We start from the raw sequence: 26,115 nt of genomic DNA, 5'->3' as shown, positions 1-26,115 counted from the left end.
GACTGGTTTTTAAGTGTAGCAAATCTTGGTTGCCTGCTACCAAAATGTGCAACAGCATGGAGGCCTGACTACAGAATGTAAACCTGTAGACAGTTCTGCACCATCTTTTAGCTTTCACTGTTGTTGAATGTGAGTTAGAGGTTGGGTGTGAATACCTTCCCAACTAAATTGTCAGTTTCTTTGGTATTTACACTGTATCTAGGAGCCAGGTATGTGACCCAGGGTAGTTACAATTGTGCTCCTTTTAAGTTATTTGTTGCCAAGAGAGACAAGAAGGAAACAACAAAGTTTACTTTTTTGTTGTTGTCATCAAATCATGGTTGTTGCCCATTAATGAGGTTGATTTCTAGAATATTGGTAAAGCTTTTAGAAAAAGGGCAAATATTTGGTAAACCACAATCACTGGAGTTTTCTGATCTCAGCATAGAATTTTCCATGCAAACAAGTGCACAGTTCTCAGTTTCCTGTTTGATTTGGGTGGACAAAAGAGTGACTCATGTCTTCCAGGCTGCCTTGAACTTGGTGAACTGGAGCAGATGCAAACCCGTTGCTCTGAAAATGAACCTTGTTTTCAAGGAATGGTTATTTGTTTAAAAAAGAATTTTTGTTATAATGTCAAACTGACTTATTATTTATATTGAAAAAGTTTTTTTTCCCTCACATAATATATCCTGATTATGATTCCCTTCTCTCTACTCCTCCCAGTTCCTCCCCAACTCCCCTCCCATCTGGATCTAACCCCTTTTTGTCTCTCATTAGAAAAGAAATAGGCTTCTAAGGGATGATAATAAAATAAAATATAGTAAGATAAAACAAAAACTAAAACATTGGAATAGGGTTAAAAAACAAACAAACAAACAAACAAACAAACAAACAAGTTAAAGAACCCAAGAGAAGGTACAAGAATTAGAGACCCATTTGTTTGCACACTCAACAACTCATAAAAACACTAAACTGGAAGTCATAACATATCCATAAAGGACTTGGGACAGACCTGTGCAGGCCTTGTGCATGCTGTCTCAGTCTCCATGAATTCATAAGATCATTACTCATGCTGATTTAAAGGGTTTTGTTTTCCTGACGTTCTACATCTCATCCCGTTCTTATGCTCCTTCTGCCTCCTCTTCTGCAGAGTTCTGGAGCCCTGAGGGGTGGGATTTGATAGAGACATCCCATTTAGGGTTAAGTGTTCCAAGTCTCTAACCAGCATTATATCTGACTGTGGTCTCTGTATTTGTTCTCATCTGCTGCAGAAAGAAGCTTCTTTGATGATTGCTGAGCGAGGCACTGGTCTATGAGTATAGCAGAATGTCATTAGGAGTCACTTTATTGCTACCATTCTTCTTATTTATTATTATTATTTTTAGAACAGTAGTATTTGGTTTTACTCTAGGTCCCTGGGCTATCCAGTCTCAGGTTCTTGGTCAACCAAGCAGTATGAGATATGGATTACATCTTATAGAGTGGGCCTTAAGTCATATCAGAAATTGTTTGGTTGTTCCCACAAGCCTTGTGCCACTATTGCTCTAGTTTATCTTGCAGGTCAGACTCTATTGTAGATCAAAGGATTTGTGGCTAGATTGGTGTTTATGTTTCTCTTTTGTTAGCATGCTGTGCTGTCCTATACCAAACAAAGATGGTAGCAGGTAGAGGTGGAGGCTCTGTGTAGGCACCAGCTCAACTTCTCCATGTTCAATGGGTTGTGCAGGTGTTGTCTTCAGCAATGGGGTATTGTTGACAGTTTGTGGAGAGCAACCTGGAGTTTTGGCAACAGCCTAGGTTGTTTGGTGGTTCCCACGGGACCCCTTTGGCCAACAACTCAATTAGATTAACCTAATCCCAGTACTGGAAGCTTCATTTGGTAACAAGAGATGGCCAGTTGGATTCCTGTCCCCCACAACCCCCCCATTACTTGATGATTTCATTTAGATTACATTCAACATGTTTATATTTTAGGAAGCTTCTACTGTATTATGTTTCCATAATATCCCTCAAATGGCCTTTAGGCATAGCTGTCTCTTCCTGTATTTCATCCTTTGTCCCTCTCTCTCCTCCCCCTCCCCACTTGATTCTCCTGTTCCAGCCTCCCCACCCATCTGTAACTAACTATTCTTTCCCCTTTCCTAAGGAGATCTTCCTGCCCCCACTACTTCCTCACTCTATACCCAATCTTTGTAGTTCTGTGGATTGTAGCTTGATTATCATTAAATTAAGGGCGGATGATGCTTAGTTTTGAGCCACTGATCATGGTTAATGAAATTGAGGTTGAAAAATGCTGCTGTTGAGGCCAGAACTCTGTAAGTGCTTCTAGCCTGCCTATTTGTCAATGCCTCCAGGTACATAGATAGTGTTTATTGCTCCTCTGAATCACAGCATCATTCTTGCCTGTTAGATTCATTATTTTTTGGACCAATGACATTTTAGAGTTATTTGTTATTTCTAGGTGTAGGGAAATGATTGTCAGGAGGTATATCTCTTGTGAAACATTATGAATACTTAATTTCTGTACTTGTGACTTCCTTACAAAGTTTTGATTGAAGTAACATTGTTTTAATTGTATAAAACTAATTATTCTCATTTTTACATTCAATATTTAATTATTCTCATATTAAATATGAATTGTCCGTCATGATTTAATGTAAACTTCCAAATGTAAAAATTACCCACCCCACCCTGTTGGAAGAAATATAGGTTTAAAGATACTTGCCTTGACTAAAGAAATGTCCTGAATAAGTTTATTTCCAAGTGTGTACTGCAGTAGTTCCTAACAGTATGAGAGAACTGTCTAGACTTATAATATACTGCTATGACTGGAAATAACTGTGACCCTGTCACAGGGAATCTTTGAAAGGAGCTGTTAAACATAGTGTAATCAACATGTTGCTTCCGTCATCAATGCTCATTTGATTGTTACTGATTTATTATTTATCATAATAATTTTCATGTGCTGCCAGAAATTGAAACGCTGCACAATTGCTTCTAAGTGTTTTCTAATAATCTGACACATTTTAAATCACTGACTTTGCTTCAGTTGAACAATGCAGTAGGTAGATTTTTACTAAAATAACACGTTTTTCTCAGTACTGCCTTCTAATTTTGTGACAATTAGTAAGATATAGTGTGAAAGATAGGTAATAATTTATCCCCAGTTAATTTGACTATTAAACATGCAGAAATGAAGCCTGCATTCTAGACTGATTGTGAATGAAATTGGGTGGTGATGGCTTTTGTCTCAGTGACAGTAGAGTGTCTTGGTTTGCATGGTACACACCCAACCTTGACAAGAATTTAATCTTAATATTCCATGTGGTTAATTCTAGACTCTAACACGTGACTTGGAGAACAGGGAAAAACAACAGTTGCAGATGTTGGATCAACTTAAGGAGATCCAGAATCACTTTGAGACCTGTGAGGCTGATCGTAAGCACAATGACCTCCAGATCTCAGAGCTGACTCGCCATGCAGAGGATGCGACCAAGCAGGCAGAACACTACCTTAGTGAGTTCCAGAGGTCGGAGGCCCTACGAGAGGAGGCAGAGAAGAGGCGAGAAGACCTGAAAACAAAGGCCCAGGACTCATCCGCCAGTGGAAGGTGAAGCATAAGAAGCTGGAGCGGGCATTGGAGAAACAAGCTGAAACCCTTGACCAGCTGACAGAAAAGAACAATCAGGTATAAGAGCCAGATTCCTAACCCTTTGTTCATCCATCTTTTGAATAAACACCTGAGGGCCATGCTGTGTCTACAGCTATTGATACGTTTCGGACAAAAATATTTGGTGCCTTTTTAGAATTGAGAAGGAATCTTCTACCTTCCATCTTAGTTTAGCTTATGAATTCCCTAATTTGAATTATTTTTCAATATTCTAACTTTCCAGAGGAAAAGTCACTTAATCTCCCTTAGCATTATGGCTCTCCCCCTACAGCATATGTTTTCCAGTCTCATTTGTTTGAGTATTTTGACTTAAGGCCAGGGTAGAAAGGAGAGGGTTAAGACTGTAGTAGTGACTAATGAGTTATTCTGGACATTGAGAGTGTCTTTGGCAGAGCAGTGCCAGCAGATCACAAGGCTCCGTTTTTATGCTCTCCTAACAGCAACAGAAATCCTTGTGCTAATCTTGGTATGTATCCACATTATCTTGTCTCTTGCACAATCAGTTACTTTAAATAGATTTAATGATCCTGTGTTGATTTTCAACTGTTTCTTTGGTTCAAACTAAACACAAATGTTAAAAAGAATAAAACGCAAAGTCATGATTGATGTTTGTCCATGTTTGATCTAGGATTATCATATATACTTTGTTGTTTGTCAAGAACTCAAAATAGTCCAGAATAACCATTTGGTTAAGTGAACTCTTTTTGGAAATAATAACAATAACATCAAAAAAGGAAAATTCAGGACAGTTATATTTATAGGATCCATTGACATTACTTATAATGGCAGATGCTTATTTTGGGTCAAATGTCATGACCATGATGCTTTACCGTTTAAATATGCATTTTCTCAGATTCAAGATCAGGGAAGCCTGCTCATTGTGGAGTGCTTTTTGTTTTAACTCATCTGAAACACAGTGAGTGATGGGTTGCCAGGAGGTAAGGCAGCTTTTGGACTAATCTAAATTGATTGGATCCTAGAAAATTCCTTTACCTTGATTATCTTGTTGTTAGTCTGGCCTGGCAACTGGTTCTGAGACCATGCCTGTAAGGGAAGGCAGCTGTTGATTGACTGGGAGCTATCTGTGGATTTTGCTTCATTAGAGGTAATTTAGAAGGGTCCATGTCACCAGGCAGTATCCCAATTTATGGTGCTAAGCACTTATTAGATTGAGTTTTAAGAATATTAAAATTATTAAAAAAATTTCCCAGAATCTTCCTGATAAAATTATTTTTTTTTCATTTATCATTACTGATGATAAGCAGAGTAGTTTTAAAATGATTGCTGCAGTTAGGGTAGGATTACAGTTATCACAGCAGGTATTGTAACTTATCCTTTAAAAACCTTAAAAATTAATGCAGCATGTCGCAGTTTGAGCAATGGTTAATCAAAGGAGAAAGGATTAGAAACATTTCACAGAGGCTACAAGTGTCCAGTAAATCTGTGATGTACAAATATGTGGTGAATAATTTTGGGAAATTATACAAGTATCCAGTAGCTAGTACATATTTGCTGTACAAGTATGAAAACCTGCAATTGGGTCTTAAAAGCTATCTAAAAGCTAGGTACAGTGGTACACATCTGTGATCCCAGGACTGAGAACCAGAGTCAGGTGCATTTGAGGGGCTTCCTGACCAGTCTGGTTAGTCAAAATATCAAGTTTTAGGTTCAATGAGAAACCTGCTTTAAAATAATCAGGTGGAGAGTAAATAGAGGACGACATCCTAATGTTGGGCTGGGGTCATAGGTCAGTGGCACAGTACACACTTGGCATATTCAGTTCCCCGGGTTCAATTCCCAGTAACACACACACACACACATACACACACACACACACACACACACACACACACACACACACACACACAGAGAGAGAGAGAGAGAGAGAGAGAGAGAGAGAGAGAGAGAGAGAGAGAGAGAGCGAGAGCAGCTTAGTGAATATTGCCTATAAGGAATATTGGTGTGGGATGCCTTTCTGTATGCTGTGAATATGTGTTACTCTGATTGGTTGATAAATAAAACTGTTTGGCCTATAGCAAGGCAGCTTAGAGGCAGGTGGGAAATCCAGACAGAGAGACAGGAAGAGAAAGCAGAGGCAGAGAGACACCAGCCTGCCACCCAAGGAACAACATGCCAGCAGGTAAGCCACGGAACATGTGGCAAAACATAGATTAATAGAAATGGGTTAATTTAAGATATAAGAGCTAGCTAGCAAGAAGCTTGAGCCATAGGCCATCCAATTTGTAATTAATATTAGCCTTTGTGTGTTTACTTGGGTCTGAGTGGCTGAGGGACTGGACAAAACACAGGAAAACTTTCCAGCTACAGAGTATTTACTTAATATTTAATTTATAAGAAAAATCACAAAGACACCTTAAGGCATAACTAGTCCACTTTTTTGTTTGGGGCTAATTAGTTTCATAAAATGACTTTTGGGTATACTTGAAAGTATATTTTAAAGGAAAAATATAACATCTTATGGTTTAAAGAATGAAATGAATTATTTCTTAAATAACCTTGTAGCTTTGTTGATCCATTTTGTGTAGTTAAGTGATACAGTTTTTTCTATTTGTAAAATGCTCTTATGCCTAGTCGGTTTCTCTTTGTAGCATAATTTATATTCTGCTTTAAGATTTGCCACTTAAAAGTGTGTTAAAAAACTAAATGCTTCTTTTCTCTTCAAATTCCCCTGATTTCTATTCTTCTTATGTATATTTAGGGAATCTTGGTCATATGGCCCAAAAGTATTTTACTTACTAAAGGACATGTAATTTTAACCAAAAAAATCATATAATCACAGAAAAATGGTATCAAAAAGATATTAAGTCCAGGTCATTTCTTTCCCTTCAAGGAAGAGGACATAAGCAAGGACCAGGTACCATGATGCACCTGAGTAGTGTGCAGATGGACAGACAGGGAGACTGCCATGCATGGCTGTCAGGACTTTTTAGTTTCTTGTTTTCTTTCTCAGTGCTATTGGAAATGGTTGGTTTTCAGATGTGCTTTGAAAAGTAAAGAGGAAGAATTAGAAGTCCGAATTTGATCGTAGTGTGTGCGTTCCTAGTTTTCCCTCTACTAGAGTTAGTATGGCTAGTATTCTCTGCATTTCTTTTCTTTCTCCTGCTGAGTTGGCGGAATCTTCGGCCTGCTTGTGTATTGAGCTGTTTGCTTGATCGTGTTTGACTTTAAGAATCTTCGCTTGCCATCTTTTCTGTCTATGAATTTCTCCCCTGCTGAGAGATGTTATATCCTGCGCCCTGAGATCTGAGCTATTTTAATAGTTTAAGGTAAAAAGGCTCATTGCTGATGTGTTCCACTTTTTGAGCCTATGAGATACAGTTCAGGAAGTACTGGCATTTTCTGCATTTTTTTCAAAAGGAGAATAACATTGAAACCTCCCCCATGAACCTCTTAGTAAAATTAAAATGGTGATACGGACATTAGTGTGAGGCCTTGCAGGAGCTGCCCTTCTTTCTGCTCCTACCAAGGTTTGTCATTCTTGTGCTTGCCTGCCTAGAACATTCTTTTCTCAATCTTACTCCTCACAGCTTGTCATCTGCCCCCCCATTATTTTTCCAGTTCTCTCAAGGGGTTTGGCACCTGTCTCCTTTCTATTTCTTAAAAGTAATTCTTGTTGTCATCATTCAGAATTTGTCAGGATCTCTCTCATTCAAGTCCGTATCTCACTCTTCACTGTTGTCCTACTTCACAGTGATCTTCCAGTGGCTCTCCTTGAGCTACTGATTCATACATTTCAGATTATTCTTTGTCTATAATAGTTCTTCGTTCTTACCTTCAGTTCCAGAATCTCGATCTGGGATTTATCACTTCTTTTATTCACTTTTTTTTTTTTTTTTAAAACCAACCACACCTAGCCCTTAGCCAGAAGCAAATACACGAATCTTACTTGGTTTTCAGTGTCTATATTACTGAAGAACATTCCGGACCTGACTAGTGTCCTGTTTCTCTCCAGCTTGAGCTGTCCATTCTCATGGGAATTGATAGGATTTTGGAATACTGGAAAGATGGTGAACCTTAGACAGTTGGAAAGTAGCAGAGCCTGGGATTCAAAGGACTGTTACTAAATCATTGTATTTCTGGACCTGTTGCATTGTGAGAACAAGAAGGATTCTTGCTGTTTCAACCAATTTTAGGAGGAGAATGTTCTACCAGATAGTTTTGTCATGAGACTCCAGCCTTCATCTCTATCTGAGAGCCTCTTAACTCATGGCTTGGGTTAAGTCACGTACTTAAGCTGTCTCCTCTTCGAATATGGCCCTATTATCCTTACAGGGTATTTTCATCTTCCTTAGTAGCATAAATATAATGATTCCCTTAATAAGATGTTTGTCTTTAATTTCTGGAACTGTATTTGTTATTACAACTTATATGAGGCTATTACCTGTTGTACCAGAAAGCCACAGACTGAGGGGAAACCATAGAATTTTATTGGGCTCACCGTTCTGGAGGCTGGGAAGTCCAAGAACATGGTTTTAGCCTTTAGAGAAAGCCATTGTGCTGAGTTAATTGTTTTTCTTTGAAGATAAATGATTAAAAAATTTAAGTCCATGGTCCTATTTATGGCAGAACTGATAAGCAAAATTTAGTTTTTTTCAGGTCAAAGGTCACAGCTTAGTCACCCCTCCTTTTCTTTCTTTTTTCCTTTTATTCATTTCATTTATGTGTATATATGTATAGTGTGTTGAATACATTTTTCCCTCATGGTCCCCTACCCTCTGTTTCTTACCCCTGACTGTTTGTTGTGGTCTCCTTTGTCCCTCTGGACAGTTTTACTCTTCACCTGTACATATGTATACATATGTGATTTTATGTAGCTTTGTAAAGTTTGTTGCAAATTGACCTTCCAGATTCTGAAAGGAACCTTAATATTTACCTTACTGCATCTCATAACTATATGCAGCATTTTTCTCTGTTAAAAGTAAAAGTAAAAAACAAAAACTAAAACGACAAAAATCATAGCAAGGAGGTTGTGTTGAACTTGGGCAGCAAGTGTAAGCATCGCTCCTGGCCAGTGTGTGGCGGAAACAGCTTTGGCTCCACTGGCCGCTGTTGCCTTTTGAAATGAACGTGCTGAGACTCAGACACCAGGATGGTCGGTTCTTGGCCTCTGAGAATCAGACACCAGGATGGTTGATTCTTGGCCTCTGAGAATCAGACACCAGGATGGTTGGTTCTTGGCCTCTGAGAATCAGACACCAGGATGGTTGGTTCTTGGTCTCTGATAATGAGACACCAGGATGGTTGGTTCTTGGCCTCTGATAATGAGACACCAGGATGGTTGGTTCTTGGTGTCTGATAATGAGACACCAGGATGGTTGGTTTTTGGTCTCTGATAATGAGACACCAGGATGGTTGGTTTTTGGCCTCTGTCGCCCAGTTTACACTTCCCCTCCAGGAGATATATTTCTCTTGAGTTCCTTCCCATGCCTTGTGTCCATCTTTGTGGGCTCTCCTGGTTTCTTGTTTGTTGCTGGGTTTCTTATCAGACATTGACATTATTTGATTAGTTTATCACAAGGGACACACATGTATCATAACATATTTGATGTTGTCTAGGTTCCTCATATTATTGTTTATCTCTTTTTATTTCTTCTTTTTGAGTGTCTCACTGGAATATTCATACTGTTATTTTAAGCAATGTTTTAATATTTCAGTATCTAGTAAGTCACAACAGAGGTTTTTTTCCCCCTCTTCATCCCTTTGCTTGATTTTTATCTTCCATTTAAGTAATTGTTGATCATTATGGATTCGTACATTTTGGTAATAGGTATTTGAAATACATGTCCATACCAGTGAGGTAGTATAATATGTGATTTTATGTAGCTATATAATGACTATATGCTTATTGCATTTCCAGCCTTAAAATATTTTTTCATTAAAAAAGGCTAAATATGATTTAGTGAAATTTTCTTCTTCTTATGGATTAGGTTTGATCTTGTTACTTGGAAGATCCATGGTAAATTTTGCAGTAACCATCTTTTCATTTTGTATCCATGACCCACTAGCTTCTAAAAGAGAAAGACGAATTGAAAAGCCAGTTTTATGGAGCATTGCAACAGATCGAGAATCTCAGGAAGGAACTGAATGACGTCCTAACCAAGCGTGCTCTGCAGGAGGAGGAGCTTCACTGTAAGGACCAGAAACTCAGCGATGTTCAATCTCACCAAGTTGAACTTGAACTGGAGGTCAAGAATTCCCTCGACACCATCCATCGGCTGGAAAGTGAATTGAAAAGACAGAGTACGATGCAAAGCCAGATAAAAGCCGAGAAGATTCACCTGGAGGAAGAAATTGCAGAGCTGAAGATGAGCCAGGCCCAGGACAAAATCAAACTTCTGGAGATGCAGGAGTCCATCAAGGACTTGAGTGCCATCCGAGCAGATCTCGCTAATAAATTGGCTGAAGAAGAGAGAGCTAAGAAAGCTGTGTTCAAGGACCTTTCTGAACTGATGGCCCAGACCAAGTCCAAAGAGGAAGAAATGGCTACCATTATCACACAGTTAAACTTAGAACGAGACGTTCACCAGAGGGAGCTGGAAGATCTCACATCCTCACTGCACAGCGTGAAAACGAAGCACGAACAGAATATCCAGGAGCTGATGAAGCACTTTAAGAAAGAAAAGAGTGAAGCAGAGAATCATATCAGGACACTGAAGGTACCTGTGCTTAATTATCTTGATGATACTGACAGAATTTTTTTTCTGGTGCCTCATGAAGTTAATAAAGCATGAACTTTTAGAGATCATTCTGTATTCCCAAGCATTGCAGGGAAGATAAAACCAACAATAAAGAGGTTTATTCATGCCTGTTTGGCCAGGTCGAAATGAGTTATAGCAGCCACCTGGGAGCGTCTATTTCAGAGCATAGGAGCCCTTTAAAGAGAACATTTAGCTATTTTGGGAGTTCAGGAAAGGTAGAGGTGGCAGTAAGTCCTGGACCTGAAATGTGCCCTCATTCAACATTTATGACCTCCTAAAATACAAAAGGCAAAGACTTGTCAAGGCCACAGAAGCTATAGCCACAGTCCTCGTTTGTATGGTAACTAAAGCTACACGGTATATAGGTTGTGAGACCCCAAGGCCTCTGTGATTTCCTCTTTCTCTTTTCAATCAATGCTTCTTGGGTAAATTCCTGATTGAGATTTCTTGGATTTGTGGAAATGTTTTGAAAGCCTAATGTCATGGGCATTGTCGCCATGCGGCGCAGTCATTGATATCACATGGCTGTCAGGTGCATTCAGTTTATCCACCTTCCTACTTTTCTTTTCTTCTACCCTACATAAATGGTGAAGGTTCTGTATTACATACTTATGTTTTTAATTTCCCTTAGTCAGAGTGAAACTCATGAGATTTGTTTCAGCTGTGGGATCAGAGCCTCAGATAGTTTCTGATACCTTGCACGTATTTGTTTAATGGGTGAAGAAATGGATAAATTGTTGAAGTTTAGCAGTCATTTTCCTTCAGAAGTTTTTGCAATGCAACTACTACTGTAGAAGTACTTAAGATTAAGAGAACATGATATTGAGGTACCTGGTACCTATAGAACACTGTTCCATAGTTTTTTTCAGACTTTTGTCTAGCCCTCTGGCAGTAGCCATCTGAGGACCATTAACTGATGTGGCAGATCAGAATGAAGGGTAGACAAATAGGTGAGGTTTCACTTATAGTCCTTGACACCATATTTTTAAGGTACACTATTGTCGCATGCCACTAAGAAAAAAAATACTGTCTCCTACATGTGGAACTGTGACATGCTGTCACCTAAGCTAGCATCCCAAATGGGAGATGGAAAACTCTGAAAAACTTGTATTTTAATATTTAGTAAATTAGGTGCAATAGCCCTTTAGAAGGATGAGGACATGAATAAAACTGGAATTGGAGTTGTAAAAAAGAGCTCAGATTACATGCTGGCTACTACAATAATACAGTTAGAAAATATTTTTGAGCACTTTGTGTCAGTTACAGCTATAAGGACTATTAGCTATAAAAGCTAATAGTTGAATATATCACCCCTGACAATAGTGTGCATTGCTTTCTCACTCACAAGGAAATTGAGACGTAAGTGTTAAGTAATAACATGCCTGGAGAATACTAGAGACATGATTTGAACCCATGTAGTCACCTGCTTGAGTTGTCACTTGGCTGTTCTGGGAAAGATTTAGAACCAAAACCAACTGGGTAGTAAGTTTGGTGAGTAGGTGAATAATGTCACTATTTGTGAACTTAGAATGTTCAGACAGTACAGAAAATCTGGAGAGAAAAATGTCAAATCTAGTTTCTTACTATGGTGAGTTAGGTGGGAGGGTCTTACACTTAATTAGGAAAGTCTAGGTATAAAGCCTAGACCCTTGAGTACATACAGGGTCAGGAGGTGAGGGGAAATTGAAATTAGAACAAAAGTATGTAGGAAGCAGGAACTCATGAGCATTAGGTTCTCTCGCAATATTTGTGGCATTGTACAAAGCCAAAGAGGAGAACAACTCTTTAGAATGCCAGCATTTAAAGAAATAATTGAGAAAGAGGGTCTAGACAATAAGAATAAAAGACTGCATGAGAGACAGAGGAAAATCAGGTGATAATGGTATCTTGGAAACCCAGCATATTTCAAGAGAAGTATGACCAAGGGTCTGGAGAGACGGCTCAGCAAGTACAACACTGGCTGCTCTTCTAGAGGACCCGGGTTCAGTCCCAGCACCACATGGTGGCTCCCAACTGTCTATAACTCTAGTTTAAGGGGGATCCAATGACTTTTCTCATGTCCATGAAATCAAGGTATGTCTATGGTACACAGAAATACATGCAGGCAAAATACCCCTACACAGAAAACAAAATAAAAATAAAATATTTAGTGTCACATGTGATAAACTAAAAGAAGTAAAAATGTGCTCACTCTATTTCACAGCAAAGGCCCACAAAGAAATGTAAGGGTCCTGGGTCTAACAGTAGACAAAGCATCTCTTTCTCTGCAGGCTTTGGAAGACACTGTTGAGCATGTTCACTGACAGGGGAGGTCTGGAGGAGTCGCTGTAACTGGGAGAAGTAGAATTGAGCAGCAATAGGCAAACACAGATGGGGAGACTGGTATAGACCAGTGTGGGGGCTTGGGAGTAGAAGAATAAGCATTTCTGGTAAATGTAAGAGAGAGGCTGGAGCTAAAGGTCCATTTTTCGAGGTTTTTCATTCAGTCAGAAATTCATTGAGGGCAGATTTTTAGAGTTAAAGTCATCCACTGGGTTTCCATTGTGAATGTGGGTGAAGGATCTGAAATTGAATAAGTAATTCTGAGGTTAGCTTGGTGGGTGAACATGTGGACAGTTATGGTACTATTAAGAAGGGATTAATTCATCATATGTAAAAAATCTCCATAAAGAGGGTGATTGGTTCATGAGCTGTTGTCAGCAAGGACAAGGGTGTGGAGGAATAGTGTAAACCTCACAGGAAAGCTGGCCTTTGCATGATGGTGATCATGAAATGTTTGGTCAGCTGTATGGGACAGTGCCTTGACGTCTGGGTCTTCCCAAGGAGCTTATAGTTTTGAGTGTCATTGAAAATGGAGTGTCCTTTTATTCTCATCACTTCTGCTTACCACTGTTAACTAGGCTGTGTGGTAAGCTTCATGTTACTTTTGGGGAACTTGTAATAATTTGTTCAGTTAGAGTAGGTTCTGGATCATCTTTACAGGAACAAAATCCCTCAAAGAAAACCAGGAAAACACATACAAACATTTGGAAGACATGAATAAATTCATTCAAGAAAGCTAAAAAAGCTCAGAGAAAGCAAACAGGTGTGAAGGAAATGAATAAAACTGTTCAAGACCTGAAGATGGAAATAGAAGCAGTAAAGAAAACACAAACTGAGGGAATCCTGGAAATGGAAAATCTAGGTGAGTCAACAAGGACTACAGATGCAAGCATCACCAACAGAATACAAGAGATGGGAGAGAGAATCCTAGGCATAGAAGATACAATAGAAGAAATTGATACATCTGTCAAAGAAAGTGTTAAATTAAAAAAAAATGCTGATGCAAAACATCCAGGAAATCTGGGACACTGAAAAGAACCAAACCTAAGAATAATAGGAATAGAAGAAGAAGAATCCCTCCTCATAGGCCTAGAAGATATTTTTTGACAAAATCATAGAAGAAAATTTTTGTAACCTAAAGAAGGAGTTTATAGAACACCAAATAGATTGGACCAGAATAGAAACAAAGAGAATAATACAAAGTGTTAATGAAACAAAAAGTTGGTTCTTTGAGAAAACAAGATAGACAAACTCTTATCCAAGCTAACTAGAAGGCAAAGAGAGAGAGAATATCCAAATTAAGAAAATCAGAAACAAAAAGGGGAATGCAACAGACACTGAGGGAAATGCAAACAATCATTAGGTCTTACTTCAAAATCTGTACTCCACAAAATTGGAAAATCCAAAAGAAATTGACAATTTTCCTGATAGATATCACTTACCAAAGTTAAATCAAGATCAGATAAATAATTTAAATAGGCCTATAAACCCTAAGGAAATAGAAACAGTCCTTAGAAGTCTCCCAACCAAAAAAGACCAAGGCCAGAAGGTTTTAGTGCAGAATTATACCAGACTTTCAAAGAAGAGCTAACACCAATACTCCTCAAATTATTCCACACAATAGAAACAGAAGGAACATTGCCAAACTCTTTTTATGAGGCTACAGTTAACCCTGATACATAAACCACACAAAGATTCAACAAAGAGAATTATAGACCAGTTTCCATCATGAACATAGATGCAAAAATACTTCATAAAATACTTGCAAAGTGAGTCCAAGAACACATCAAGAAGATCATCCACCATGATCAAGTAGGCTTCATCCCAGAAATGCAGGGATGGTTAAATGTATGAGAATAAGTCAATATAATCCACCATATAAACAAACTTGAAGAAATCACGTGATCATCTCATTAGATGCCGAAAAAGCCTTTGACAAAATCCAACACCCCTTCATGATGAAAGTCTTGGAGAGATCAGGGATATAAGGGATGTACCTATACAGAATAAAGACAATATATCTCAAGCTGATAGTCAACATCAAATTAAATGGAGAGAAAGCCAGGAACAAGACAAGGCTGTCTACTTTCTCCATATCTATGCAATATAATAATTGAAGTTCTAGTGAGCACAGTAAGACAACTTGAAGGAATTGGGATCCAAATTGGAAAGAAAGACGTTGAAGTATTATTTGCAGAGCATATGATAATATACATAAATGACTCCAAAAATTTTACCAGGGAATTCCTATATCTAAGAAAAACTCCTTTAGTGAAGTGGCTAGATACAAGATTACCATCCCTCCCCCCCAAAAAAAAAACGAAACAAAAACCAAAAACAGTAGCCCTTCTATACACAATTGACAAATAGACTGATAAAGAAAACAGGAAAACAACACCCTTCACCATAGCCACAAATACTGTATAATATCTTGGGTTCACTAACCAAGAGAGTGAAAAACTTGCCTTATTAGGAGCCATTGTGGACCAGGACATAAATACAGCTTATAGCAATTGATAATTCAGATGTTAACCCACTAGAGGAATGATTCTCAGAGGGGTACCCTGGCAGCAAGGTTTGGAGGTCACTGACTGAATACAGTTGCTCCTATCTTTAATTTCTTGTGTAATAACAGCAATGATATCTCCCCATTACCATGCATTTTCATGAGATGTGTATATGTAATCTCATGATTGCATCTCAATCTTATGAGCACATATATATCCATGGATGGTCAGGAAGATGACTTCTCATTAGCTGTACAATTTTGATATATAGAAAATATACTAGGATATTCTTCTTAGCTAGAGCTATTGTTCCATGTTGGCTGTAGACACTTAATAGCCTGCGTTCTTCACACAACCAGATCTTTGTTCCATTCCCAACATTAACTTAGAAGTCTTCCCCTGCAATTATCTTTATGGCAGGACACTTGGTCAGAAAAAGTGTCTATACAAATAGATCACAATTGGAACTTTCATAAGGTCCTCCTAAGGACAGAATTACTACATGTCTGTGTTTGTTGATCTGTAGCCCTCAGAAAGGGAATGAGCATGTCCCAGATTCACCTTGCCAGCAGATAGGACTGGAATTATGGGGTGATGCAGAACCCTAGTATAGTGGAAACTCCTTGAAATCTATAAGAATGACCTTAAGGAAGTCTCCTAGTAATGGGGGGGACACAGAACCTGGACTGGCCATTTTCTATAACCAGGCAAGTCTCTTAGCAGTGGGATTGGTACATCAACCCAACCACAAAACCTTTGACCTACAATTCATCTTGCCTGCAAGATGTGCTGAGGCAATGGTGGGAGTGGCCAACCCATGATTGGTCCAACTTGTGGCACATGCCATGAGACGGACACAGCCTAGATGGCCAGGAACCAGGATCAGAACAGCTCAGAGACCCAGGATAGAACCAAACAAAACTGGAAAAAAAAAGTCAATGAAATGATTTCTAATGATATTCTTCTGTACTCATAGATCACAATTGTGATCTGAGGGGAGTCATCTAGCAAGGGATGGGAGTGGATGCAGAGACCCACAGCCAAGCACTAGATGGAGCTAGAGCAACCCAAAGAATGAGGGTGGGCATTGTAGGACCCAGAGGGATCAAGAACACCAGGAGAACCAAGCCCATAGAATCAACTAAGCAGGGCTAATAGGGGCCCACAGAAACTGAAGCAACAAACATGGATCCTGTGTGGGTCTGACCTCGGTTTTCTGCATATACCTTATGATTGTATAGCTTGATGCTCTTATGGGGCTCCTAACAGTGCAAGCTTAGGGGGTGGGGTGTCTCTGACTCTTTTGCTTGCTCTTGGATCCTCTTCCTCTTTCTGTGTTAACACATCCAGCTCTGATATGAGGGTTGTGCCCAGTTTGATTGTAGCTTGTTATGCCTTGTTTGGTTGATCTTCTGTGAAGTCTGCTCCTCGTCTTCCTCTTCTTTTTGAAGGGAAACAGGAGTTCATCAGGGGGAGAGTCTGGGAGGATTGTATGGAGGGCAAACTGCCACCAGGATGTAATGTATGAAAGAAGAATAAAAGTTAAGAAAGAAAAGAACATTATTCATACATTTAGATCTTCTGACTTGAGTTATGGTAAAGCTAGAAGTATAACCTCCTTGACAGGATGTGAATATATCCCAGTATCCCATGTCATTGACAAAAAAGATATAGGATGTAGTTCTGACAATCTACACACACTTCCCAGTGGCTTCTCTGCTTCCTCTTTCCACTCCTAATTCTTCCCCTTCTTCCTTCAGATACCACCTAATTTCTTCTCTGAAAACAGGCATTTGTGTTTCATTTCCTACTCAACAAAGCGTCCTGAGTCTTTGATGTCTCTAGCCCAGCTTGCTCTCATGTGCCTCACCTTCCTTGTGTATATTGTTTGCTTTTGTGCTTTCCACATGCCTCATGAAGGGTCTTTTCACTGCTATTTGCAATGGTGTTCTCCCATCTACAGCAGGAAAGTTCTGCTCTATCTAGAAATCTGCTTCGGTGGCCTGAATCTCATCTGAGCCTGGGCTTCTATCTTCCAGAGTTTCTGTAGCTGTTTGTTGGGTTCTTTTAGCATAATACAGTTAGGCAGCCTTGGGTGTTAGTCTCCAGGCAGATAGCCATCACATCGCAGCCATCTTTCTGTCTCCCAGTGGGGCCTAGTTTCAGGTTTTCTACAGAGATAAATTTGCTGAGTGGATGCTGGATTAAAATGCTTGAAAAGCTGGAAGTTATGGAATTTGTTCCTATCATGCTCTGGAATCATTGTAGTTTGAATTTTACCGGGGAGCACAAAAAGATGATTTTCTCCCCTTTTGTTTAGGAAGTGCTTTGGAATTGTTTATAGTGAGATGACCAAAGACCTGGAGAAGTTATGTGTTTGAAAAACATTATATTGTACAATCATTCTTGATTTTCAGAATCCTTTTGACTTTTTTAAAATGTGAAATCCTGAGATCTTAGCAGGGTGTCATGCTGTTCTGTAATGTGGTGCAGTAGGATCTTGGAGAACCAGAGACTCTAAGGACCCAGTACTTTCCTACTTTAAACCAGATCAGTTATCCTGAGGGAACAGCCCTCACCTCATGTTATTTTCTTAATGCCACTCTACTTACTTACCTGTTTATATTTAGTAAAATGAGTTGATAGCAAAGGTCCTCACAGATTGCCCATCCTGAATGATACACAGGATAGCTTTTGGCTGTCAGTGCTGTAATGTTAGGTTTTTGTTGAAGGACCATCCTATCTTGTTTTGGCAAAGTTCAATGGTCACTTTCCTGTGGGTCCTGCATGTCCAGTTTATACAACATATTGTCAAGCAGTCCAGGCAATAGTAGCTGCTGCTGCTTCTTTTTTTTTTTTCATTTTTAAAAGTTGTTTTAATTTTAAGGGAAATGATGAAAGATTCGTTAACAACGGTGGGAACAAAGTAAACATTGGCTAATGACTTGTGGGCAGACAATAGTCAAATAGTAGGTGTACAGAAGCAACAGTGCACAGCAGGAAGAGAAGGAAAGAGAGTAAGGAAAACACACTTGCAGCCACAGCCAAGCTCCTAACCCTTCCAAGGAGCTCATCTACCATAGGAACAGGAATATGCAGGCCTAATGGAAGTGGAGAAACATTCCACCAGGTCGAGAGACAGCTGGGGTTGCCAGATACCACAGGGGGGACACAGTGCAGTGAAATGACTTAACTGGCTGTCCTGTCTTTTATGTCAGTTGGAAAGAGTTGCAAGCTAGCACAGCCAGGGATTCCAAGAACTCTTTAGTGGGGAGAGCATGGTATGAGGATGCAGCTGAATGGTTTTGAGGACAGGGAGGTGAGCATCAAGGGATCTTTCGTGAACCACTGTACATTGAATGAGAAAGAGAAACAGCACCCAGAAAGGAAGCACCGGTGCATGTCTCTGCTTAACAGCCTGCCACTGAAGTGTAGGGCAAAGGAGAAACACGTCCCAAAGCCAGGCAGAGAAATGCAGGTCTGGGGCTGGAGAAGTGGCTCAGAGGTTAAGAGCCCTGGCTGCTTTTCCACAGGTCCTGAGTTCAATTCCCAGAAACCACATGGTGGCTCACAATCATCTCTAATGTAAACTGGTGACCTCTTCTGTCATGCAGTCATTCATTCAAATAGAGCACTCATATACATAAATAAGTACATCTTAAAAAAAAAAGAAATTAGGTTTTGGGACTCTCCAGTCACCACTTAAGCCAATTGCTAGGCTCTAACTAGGTATTGAAAAACCATGTTTTCGTTAGAAGGCAATTACCCAGATGATTCAAGTATGAATATGAATTTTTTTAAACGTAACAACAGATGAAAAGTGTGGGGAGGGGGATCATTTCTTCTTTAACTCCTCCCTCCAGTTTCTGAAACAATATTAGGAAGTTTGAACCCACAAAAGGCCACTTCTACAACTGAGAAGAGTAAAATTTGGTCAGAGTAAAGCAGTTTGCCTACAGCGCCACCATCAGTAAGTGGCCAGGCTAGAGAATTTTCCAACACACAAGCCTCACGGAGAAAGCATTTCTGCTGTCTGGAGTAACTGAAAAATTGCTGAAGAACTTAGATTTATTCTGTATGACTCTGAACAACGAAAGAACAGACAGGCTATTTCGGCTCATTCCAAGAGGGAAGCGTTCAAGTAATAAACGTGCAAGTGCTAAGGGAGAGAGAGAACCATACAAGTGAAAGAGTAAGCGCGCGATGCAACCTGGAACTGGCAGCTGCTTTGCTAATAAGATAGAGCGTCAGTAGCATTGTCTTCAGTACAGAATTGTTTTGGCTCAAAGTAGTCGGGGCCACCAGGAAGCCCTGTGGGTGTTTTCTGTACCTCTAGGTCAAGCTAGAAAGACCACTAACGTGTGACAACACCCAGACTCTTCTCTGCCGCGTCGGTTACTAGATCATGTCCGAAAGGCAGCACTCTCAGCTGAGAACACTACAAATCCCCCAAGGGTAGCTTCTTGCTAGCCTTGCCACATTGAAAGAAAACTCCATAAGGAGTTTCTTTGATGCCCATCATCTCTGAAGTAAATTGGTGCTGCCAGGAGCAGATGTGTCTCATTGTTATGAAAAGCCGTAAGTTAACAAAACATTTTAAATGCCATATTCTGTAGGTCTTTGAAAGGTTTGAAGACCATCTATCTATCTAAAATATATCTCTATATGATCTGGAAGGCAAACCTAACATATCTACAATTTTGATTGTTATAATGACTAACCACTAGCCTATGTTTCCTGATTATCCTATGTAGTTTATAATAATAGCTTTCAAAAACTAGAACTTCACCCTACATTTCCAATTGAATTTCATAGGCAGAATACCTCAAATAAAAGTAGAAACATGCATACAGTATTTTGTATCTTTCGACTTCACGTAATTTACTACATTTTTTTGTGAGGCTAATTCTTGGCAGCATGGCCTATGGTTAGTTTGTACAAATCACCCCATCACCCTCTAGTCACCATTCTCATACCTTTTCAGAATATTAGGTTGATACCCGTTAGTCATTTTCTAGAGCCTTCTATGAGAGCCCAAAGCTGAAGGATACATTTTTGCCATTGTTGGCTCCATGATATTGGTAAAGCTGTATCACCTTTAATGCTTTACTACCAAAATAGGAACAAGAAATGCTTTTATACCTCTTGGTTATCATGAGCACATGACTTTGCAAACCCTCAAATGAAAAGCAGATCTAAAAAATAGAAAGCATCAAACAGATGAAGTCTTAGAGAAATTAAAAACTTAAATCTTTAAAAAAATAGGCTATGTGTAGAGGAAAAACCTCTAACATAGAATTGGGCAAGTTCCGTGGTGTGGATGTCTAACTCCTCACTGACTTCAAATGAGGCATGACTGGGCAGAGGTGGGGCGGAAGGGAGAAGAGTATGGCTGTCTCCTGAGGTCCTTGGAGCAGGCTCTTGGCATCACTGACCTTCAGGAGAAGTTTCCTATTCACCTGTGCTTTTTATAGGACATAAAGTAAAGTAAAAAGCAGTCTACTGAAACTTAAAATTGTAATTGAGCAATTTTCCTGATGAGAGACTTTATTTTGTAAATTTATTTTGGGACCATGAATACAGGATTCCTCATAAAAAATCAATTCCTTTGTTAATTCAAAGTGGCATCAGGTCTTAGCTAAATTTTGTGGAGGAAATAAAATATAGATTTTGTTTAAAAACTCCCAAAACTTCTTTCAGGAAGTTGTTTCCAATGATTATATTTCTACATACCTAATTATTCATGGGAACAAGACATAATGAAGGAGGCAAGGCTGCCATGTAGCTCAGGTAGAGTGTTTGCCTAGCATACATGTGTATTCCATGCATCCCAGTGCCAACCACAAAGGAAAAGAAAGCAAGTACATGTTAGGTGTTAAAACATATATTTTAAACAGGTTATATGAAATTGCTTGTCAACTGCTAGTGTCTCGTAGGTGTTTCAAATTACTACTGACACTTGTGTTCAGGTGTTTTTAAAACCTTATCGCAGCATTCCTGTTGAGAATGCAGATATTAGGAAGAAGTCCTGGGTTCAGGTCCTCTGTCCACTTCAAAGTACAGTATACCTGCATAAGTTTCTAGTTTCTAACAGCTTGAGTTTGAAAATAAGAGTCAATATCAAGTAATAGCACCTTCCTGCTCGTGGTGTTGAGAAGATAAAGGAGATAAAACTGTTGCTGACACTTGAAGTCATGTATGATGATCATGTATGATGATACCTCCTGCAAAATCTTTTTGTTAAGGATTCTTTTGACTCTCCTTGGTCTCCCTCCAAACCTCCCATAATACCTCTCCCCACTCTCCATCAAATCATGGCCTTTTTTCACTAATTGTTATTGCATGCATATATGCATTTGTATATACATATATATTCCATATGAATTTTAAGATGGTGCGCGTGCGTGCGTGCGTGCGTGCGTGTGTGTGTGTGTGTGTGTGTGTGTGCGCGCGCACATGCATGCACTTGTGTGCTACTTGTAGGGCCCTAATATGTATCTTATAAAAGTTGAGTTTGATGACTACCCAGAGTGAGCCAAACAAGGATGACACCAAATGAACATGTCAGATGGGATGGGGAAAAGGCCCAAAGCCTCAAGTCTGTGCAGTGAACTACAAGCAATGGAGTAAAACTTGGGGTAGGAATGATGGTTCTCCCCAGAGAAGAGCATATCAATTACTTGTCCCGTGAGAACACACACACACACACACACACACACACACACACACACACACACACACACTCACGTGCGCGCGCAACATTGTATGGACTCAACAGGTTAGATTTAGGAATATATATGTATATACAAATGCATATATGCATGCAATAACAATTAGTGAAAGAAAGGTCATGATTTGATGGAGAGTGGGGAGAGGTATTATGGGAGGTTTGGAGGGAGGAACAGGAAGGTAGAAACACAGTTAAATTATACTCTTAAAAATAAATGAGTAAAAAAAGTTGAGTTTGGTTATACCCAAATAAAGGTAGATCAGAAGGGACTTTATTATACTACTGGTGATGGACAGCTCATTCATATGATTCTCCTATGTCCCATGAGAGTAGTATCAATGTTACGTTGTTTGAGAAGTGTGTGAGTCCTAATATCCAGGAAGGAAAGAAAAAGAAGAAAGTTAAGCCTTTTGTAGATGAGGAAACTGACCAGTCAAAAGCTTCCTCTTGAAGTGTCCCTTTGGGGATCTTCTCTAATAATGCCATCTTTGCTCAGCAGTTAGCCCCAAATACCCAGGAAGTACTTCTCTTTCAATGATGTCAAACTGACTGTTTCCTTAGCCTTTCTTATGGTTCGTGTCTGTCATCTTCAGCACCTTATTGCGGTACCTGTCACTTAGCAAGTGTTTGAGATGTTCCGAACCCATGCAAAGAACGTTTGCTTTGTGTTCCGTTTCTGTGTGCGAACAAGAGTGCTAAACTCTTGTAGCAGTGTCTCGGTGCCAGATGTGGATTATGGTGTCATTCAGCTGTAGCCACTCAGCTCGCTCTTTTCTCCCCGTCTTTCCTTCAGGCGGAGAGCCTGGAAGACAAGAATATGGCTAAAGCCCACCGCTGTCAGCTGGAGAAGCTGACGTCCCAGTGCGAGAAACTGACGGAGGAGTTAGCCCAGAATGAAAACGAGAACAGGAAACTGAAGCAGAAGTACCAGTGTCTGAAGGAGGAACTAGAGGAAAAGGTAAATGTGAGACGGAATCCCCATTTAAAGGATTCATCTCTCAAAGTGGACTTCGTTGATGCTACTTAACAAAGAGTATTCTGAGTCTTTAGAAAAGACTTATTGGTGCCAGACAAAAAGATAGTTTATTAGAATGCTCTGATTTTTGTTATTTCCACCGACCAGTCACACTCGGGGACTTTGTTTTCAATTTCATACTAGACTTTCAGGTAGGAATTCAGAGGCAAGGTTAGTTTGGAATTTGCAATTAAGTTTGTTTACATTTAGGGATTGAGTCTGCCTACCTATGTGTCCTCCCTCTGCCCTCTACTTCCCCCTCCTTGTCTCCTCTCCCTTCCCCACCCCACCCCAGCCTCCTGAGTGCTCGGATTCCAGATATGTGAGGTTACCAGCAGTGCTCTACTGTTATGGCCTGATTTGTTTGGTTCTCTCTAATACTCTGCATACTTAATGTATCTGTTACCAGTGTGTTGTTGCTGTGGATATGATGCTACATGTTCCACAATGAAAATATAGTGTGACATGTTTTTTTATTTATTTTATTTTTCAAGACAGGGCTTCTTTGTGTAGCACTGAAGTCTGTTCTGGAACTTGCTCTTTAGACAAAAGCTGGCCTTGAACTCACAGAGATCCACCTACCTCTGTCTCCCAAGTGCTGGGATTAAAGGTGTGCACCACCACTGCCTGGCTAAAGTGTTTTTTTTATTTTTTATTTTTTATTTTTGGTGACATGTTTTATATTTCCTCATCTACATTTAAGAAATAGTATCAAAGGGCTAGAGATATGGCTCAGTGGTTAAGAGAGTTTGCTGCTCTGCCAGAGGACCCTCATCATTTGGTTCCCAGCACCTACATCAGGCTGCTCACAAACTGCCTGTAACTCCAGCTCCAGGAGATCCAACCCTTTCTGACCTCCACAGGCATCCATCCATATTACACCTTGGTTGTCTTTTCATATCTCAGATGAGGCACAGAGGTCTGATACATAGTAGGTAACTGCTAGGCATGTGTATGTGCATATACCCATATAGCAAGGTCAGATAGGAAAACAACAGTAACAGAATAAGATAAAGCAAGCAAACAAACAAACCTGCTGTTAGTGAAGGAAAGGCTAAGGACTAGTAGCCTTTCAGTTACTATTTACGCGGCACAGTGACTTGGCTAATGTGACTTCATGAAGTGAAACAGATAACAGGATTTCCTTTGGCAATGTTGTAACCAACAGGTAAGCCTTTACTTAACAGGGTATTCTTGCTTGTCCATCTTTAAGAGTAACATAAACATGTGGCAACCTTCTTACACACACACACACACACACACACACACACACACACACACACTGTCACACACACACTGTCACACACGTACACATATATTTTCACACCTTTTAAAATATCATTTTGTTTGTGTCCTTTCTTTTGGCTGTATTTATTATCCAAAGGTATGGTAAGAAATGCTAAGACTGCATTAAAGTTTGTATAAAGCATTAGCAACAGTGATAGCATTGATTGGGATTGCTGTGAATCTGTGTGCACCAAGTAACTACCATCCACATTTCTTACTAATATATTTAGTGGTGATGTGTTTTATTGAAATGTATTTTCTTTAACATCTGATACTTTGTCAAGTGTTATTTTTCCATTTTCTATGACAGGGAACAAGTATTATATAACTCACAGAACATTTATACATGCATTTCAGACTTTTATTAAGCCTATTATCAGAGAAAATGCTCTTTTGAAATGTTACAGAATTAATTTTCTTCTATGCACACTGTCATTAAAGTTTATTATTCCTTTTGCTTCAGTTTTATAGGAAAATTCTTTATTTCTTCCATTGTTCTAAAATAATCTTATTGATGTTAACCTGTTGATTGTTTTGGCATTTATCTCAAAATTCATAATCGTGTTCATTATACCTGAGACATATTTGTATTGGTTTCACTAGTATATGGAGATCCACCAGAATTAGTGGGTAATTCTATCAGCTTTGCTCAGCAAATAAGCATAATGTTTCTCCATTGATAGTTTAAATGTTGGAAGTACACGGTACTGTGTCCAATCTATTTTTAAAAAATCATAATCTAATAGGTAGAGGTTTATGAATGATGCTGTTACTCCTTCAAGAGGTTTCAAAGTGATTGTGTGGATTGGGTAGCTTGTGTACTTGGATGGATTTTAATGTTGAACATGCTTGTACAATATTTTAGAAATAATTGGGTACTTAAAATTATGGCAATATTTAATAGATTATTATATTTATACTATACACATTGCTGGCACCAAAAGGTGATGGCAAGAGTTTCCACCTAAAATCTGAGAGAACTTATTAAAATGGAGTTAAGAACAGCTTCCTAGTTCGTATGTCTCATGAGGACCATGGTACAGAGATGCCGCTGTACGGAGACACTCTAGCATTTGAGTTTGAGCACACCATGGTGGATTCTTGCCACAGTACACAGAGCTGTCTCCAAGCCATGCAGCGCACTGCATGGTGGATTTAGCTTTTGCTAATACAGACACACACACAAAAAAAGAGATTTCTGGGCTACATGTTGCTTGATGGAAGCATAGACCCACTGCTTCTCATAGTCAGCGGTGAGCATGGCTCCCAGAGCTGGTGGTAAATGTATCTCTGCCATATTGGGAAGCTGAGGGTGGTGGAGTTAGCAGCCATGGCTGCATCTTTCATCCTAGTCACACAGCTGAACAGTTTAGAATTTCTCCTGGCCAAAAAAAAGATTATAGGTACACAATAAGACAGATTCAGATGGAATAAACCTCTAAATGGTTTATAATGTATATAAAAGGTACATAGGTTTGCGAGAGAGAAGACAAATGATATAGTCATAAAAATAAAATAAAGTCTTAAAAAATAAAATAATATATAAAAAAGCCACATAAAGATGGAAATTATACAGAAAGTCTACATTATATACATTACGTTTTCTTCAATTTTTTTGTCTGTTAATGAGATAACTGCAAAAAGACCTTTGATTGTATAAAGGCTGCTAAGTTAAAACAATATATATATTTTAAAGGTATCTTGACTTCAAAATTTGTATCTAAGGATATGGTGCTTTGGAAAGTATGCTCTGCTTTTGTTTCTATAGGAAGCAAGAGGCTGTGGATTTGTTCCAGGTTCAGGTGGATCAGATTTGATCAAGCGAGACTTCTTGAATCTTGATAGATGGTATCTATCAATAAAGGTTATAGCTGGTCTTCCCA

The 26,115-nt window shown here is 39.3% G+C and overlaps 1 protein-coding gene across 1 annotated transcript in view; it reads left to right on the top strand.

The window, feature by feature from the left end:
* Positions 1-26,115, top strand: part of Cep128 (centrosomal protein 128) — a 172,051-nt gene that overhangs the window by 110,686 nt on the left and 35,250 nt on the right. The window contains 4 exon segments of the mRNA XM_037210756.1: positions 3,321-3,573; positions 3,576-3,670; positions 9,679-10,329; positions 22,724-22,888. Of these exon segments, the coding sequence (XP_037066651.1) occupies positions 3,321-3,573; positions 3,576-3,670; positions 9,679-10,329; positions 22,724-22,888 (1,164 nt within the window).

The sequence above is a fragment of the Peromyscus leucopus genome, chromosome 14 (genome assembly GCF_004664715.2).
Source record: "Peromyscus leucopus breed LL Stock chromosome 14, UCI_PerLeu_2.1, whole genome shotgun sequence".
NCBI classification, from domain to species: domain Eukaryota; kingdom Metazoa; phylum Chordata; class Mammalia; order Rodentia; family Cricetidae; genus Peromyscus; species Peromyscus leucopus.
This window is presented reverse-complemented; position numbering and strand designations above follow the sequence as displayed.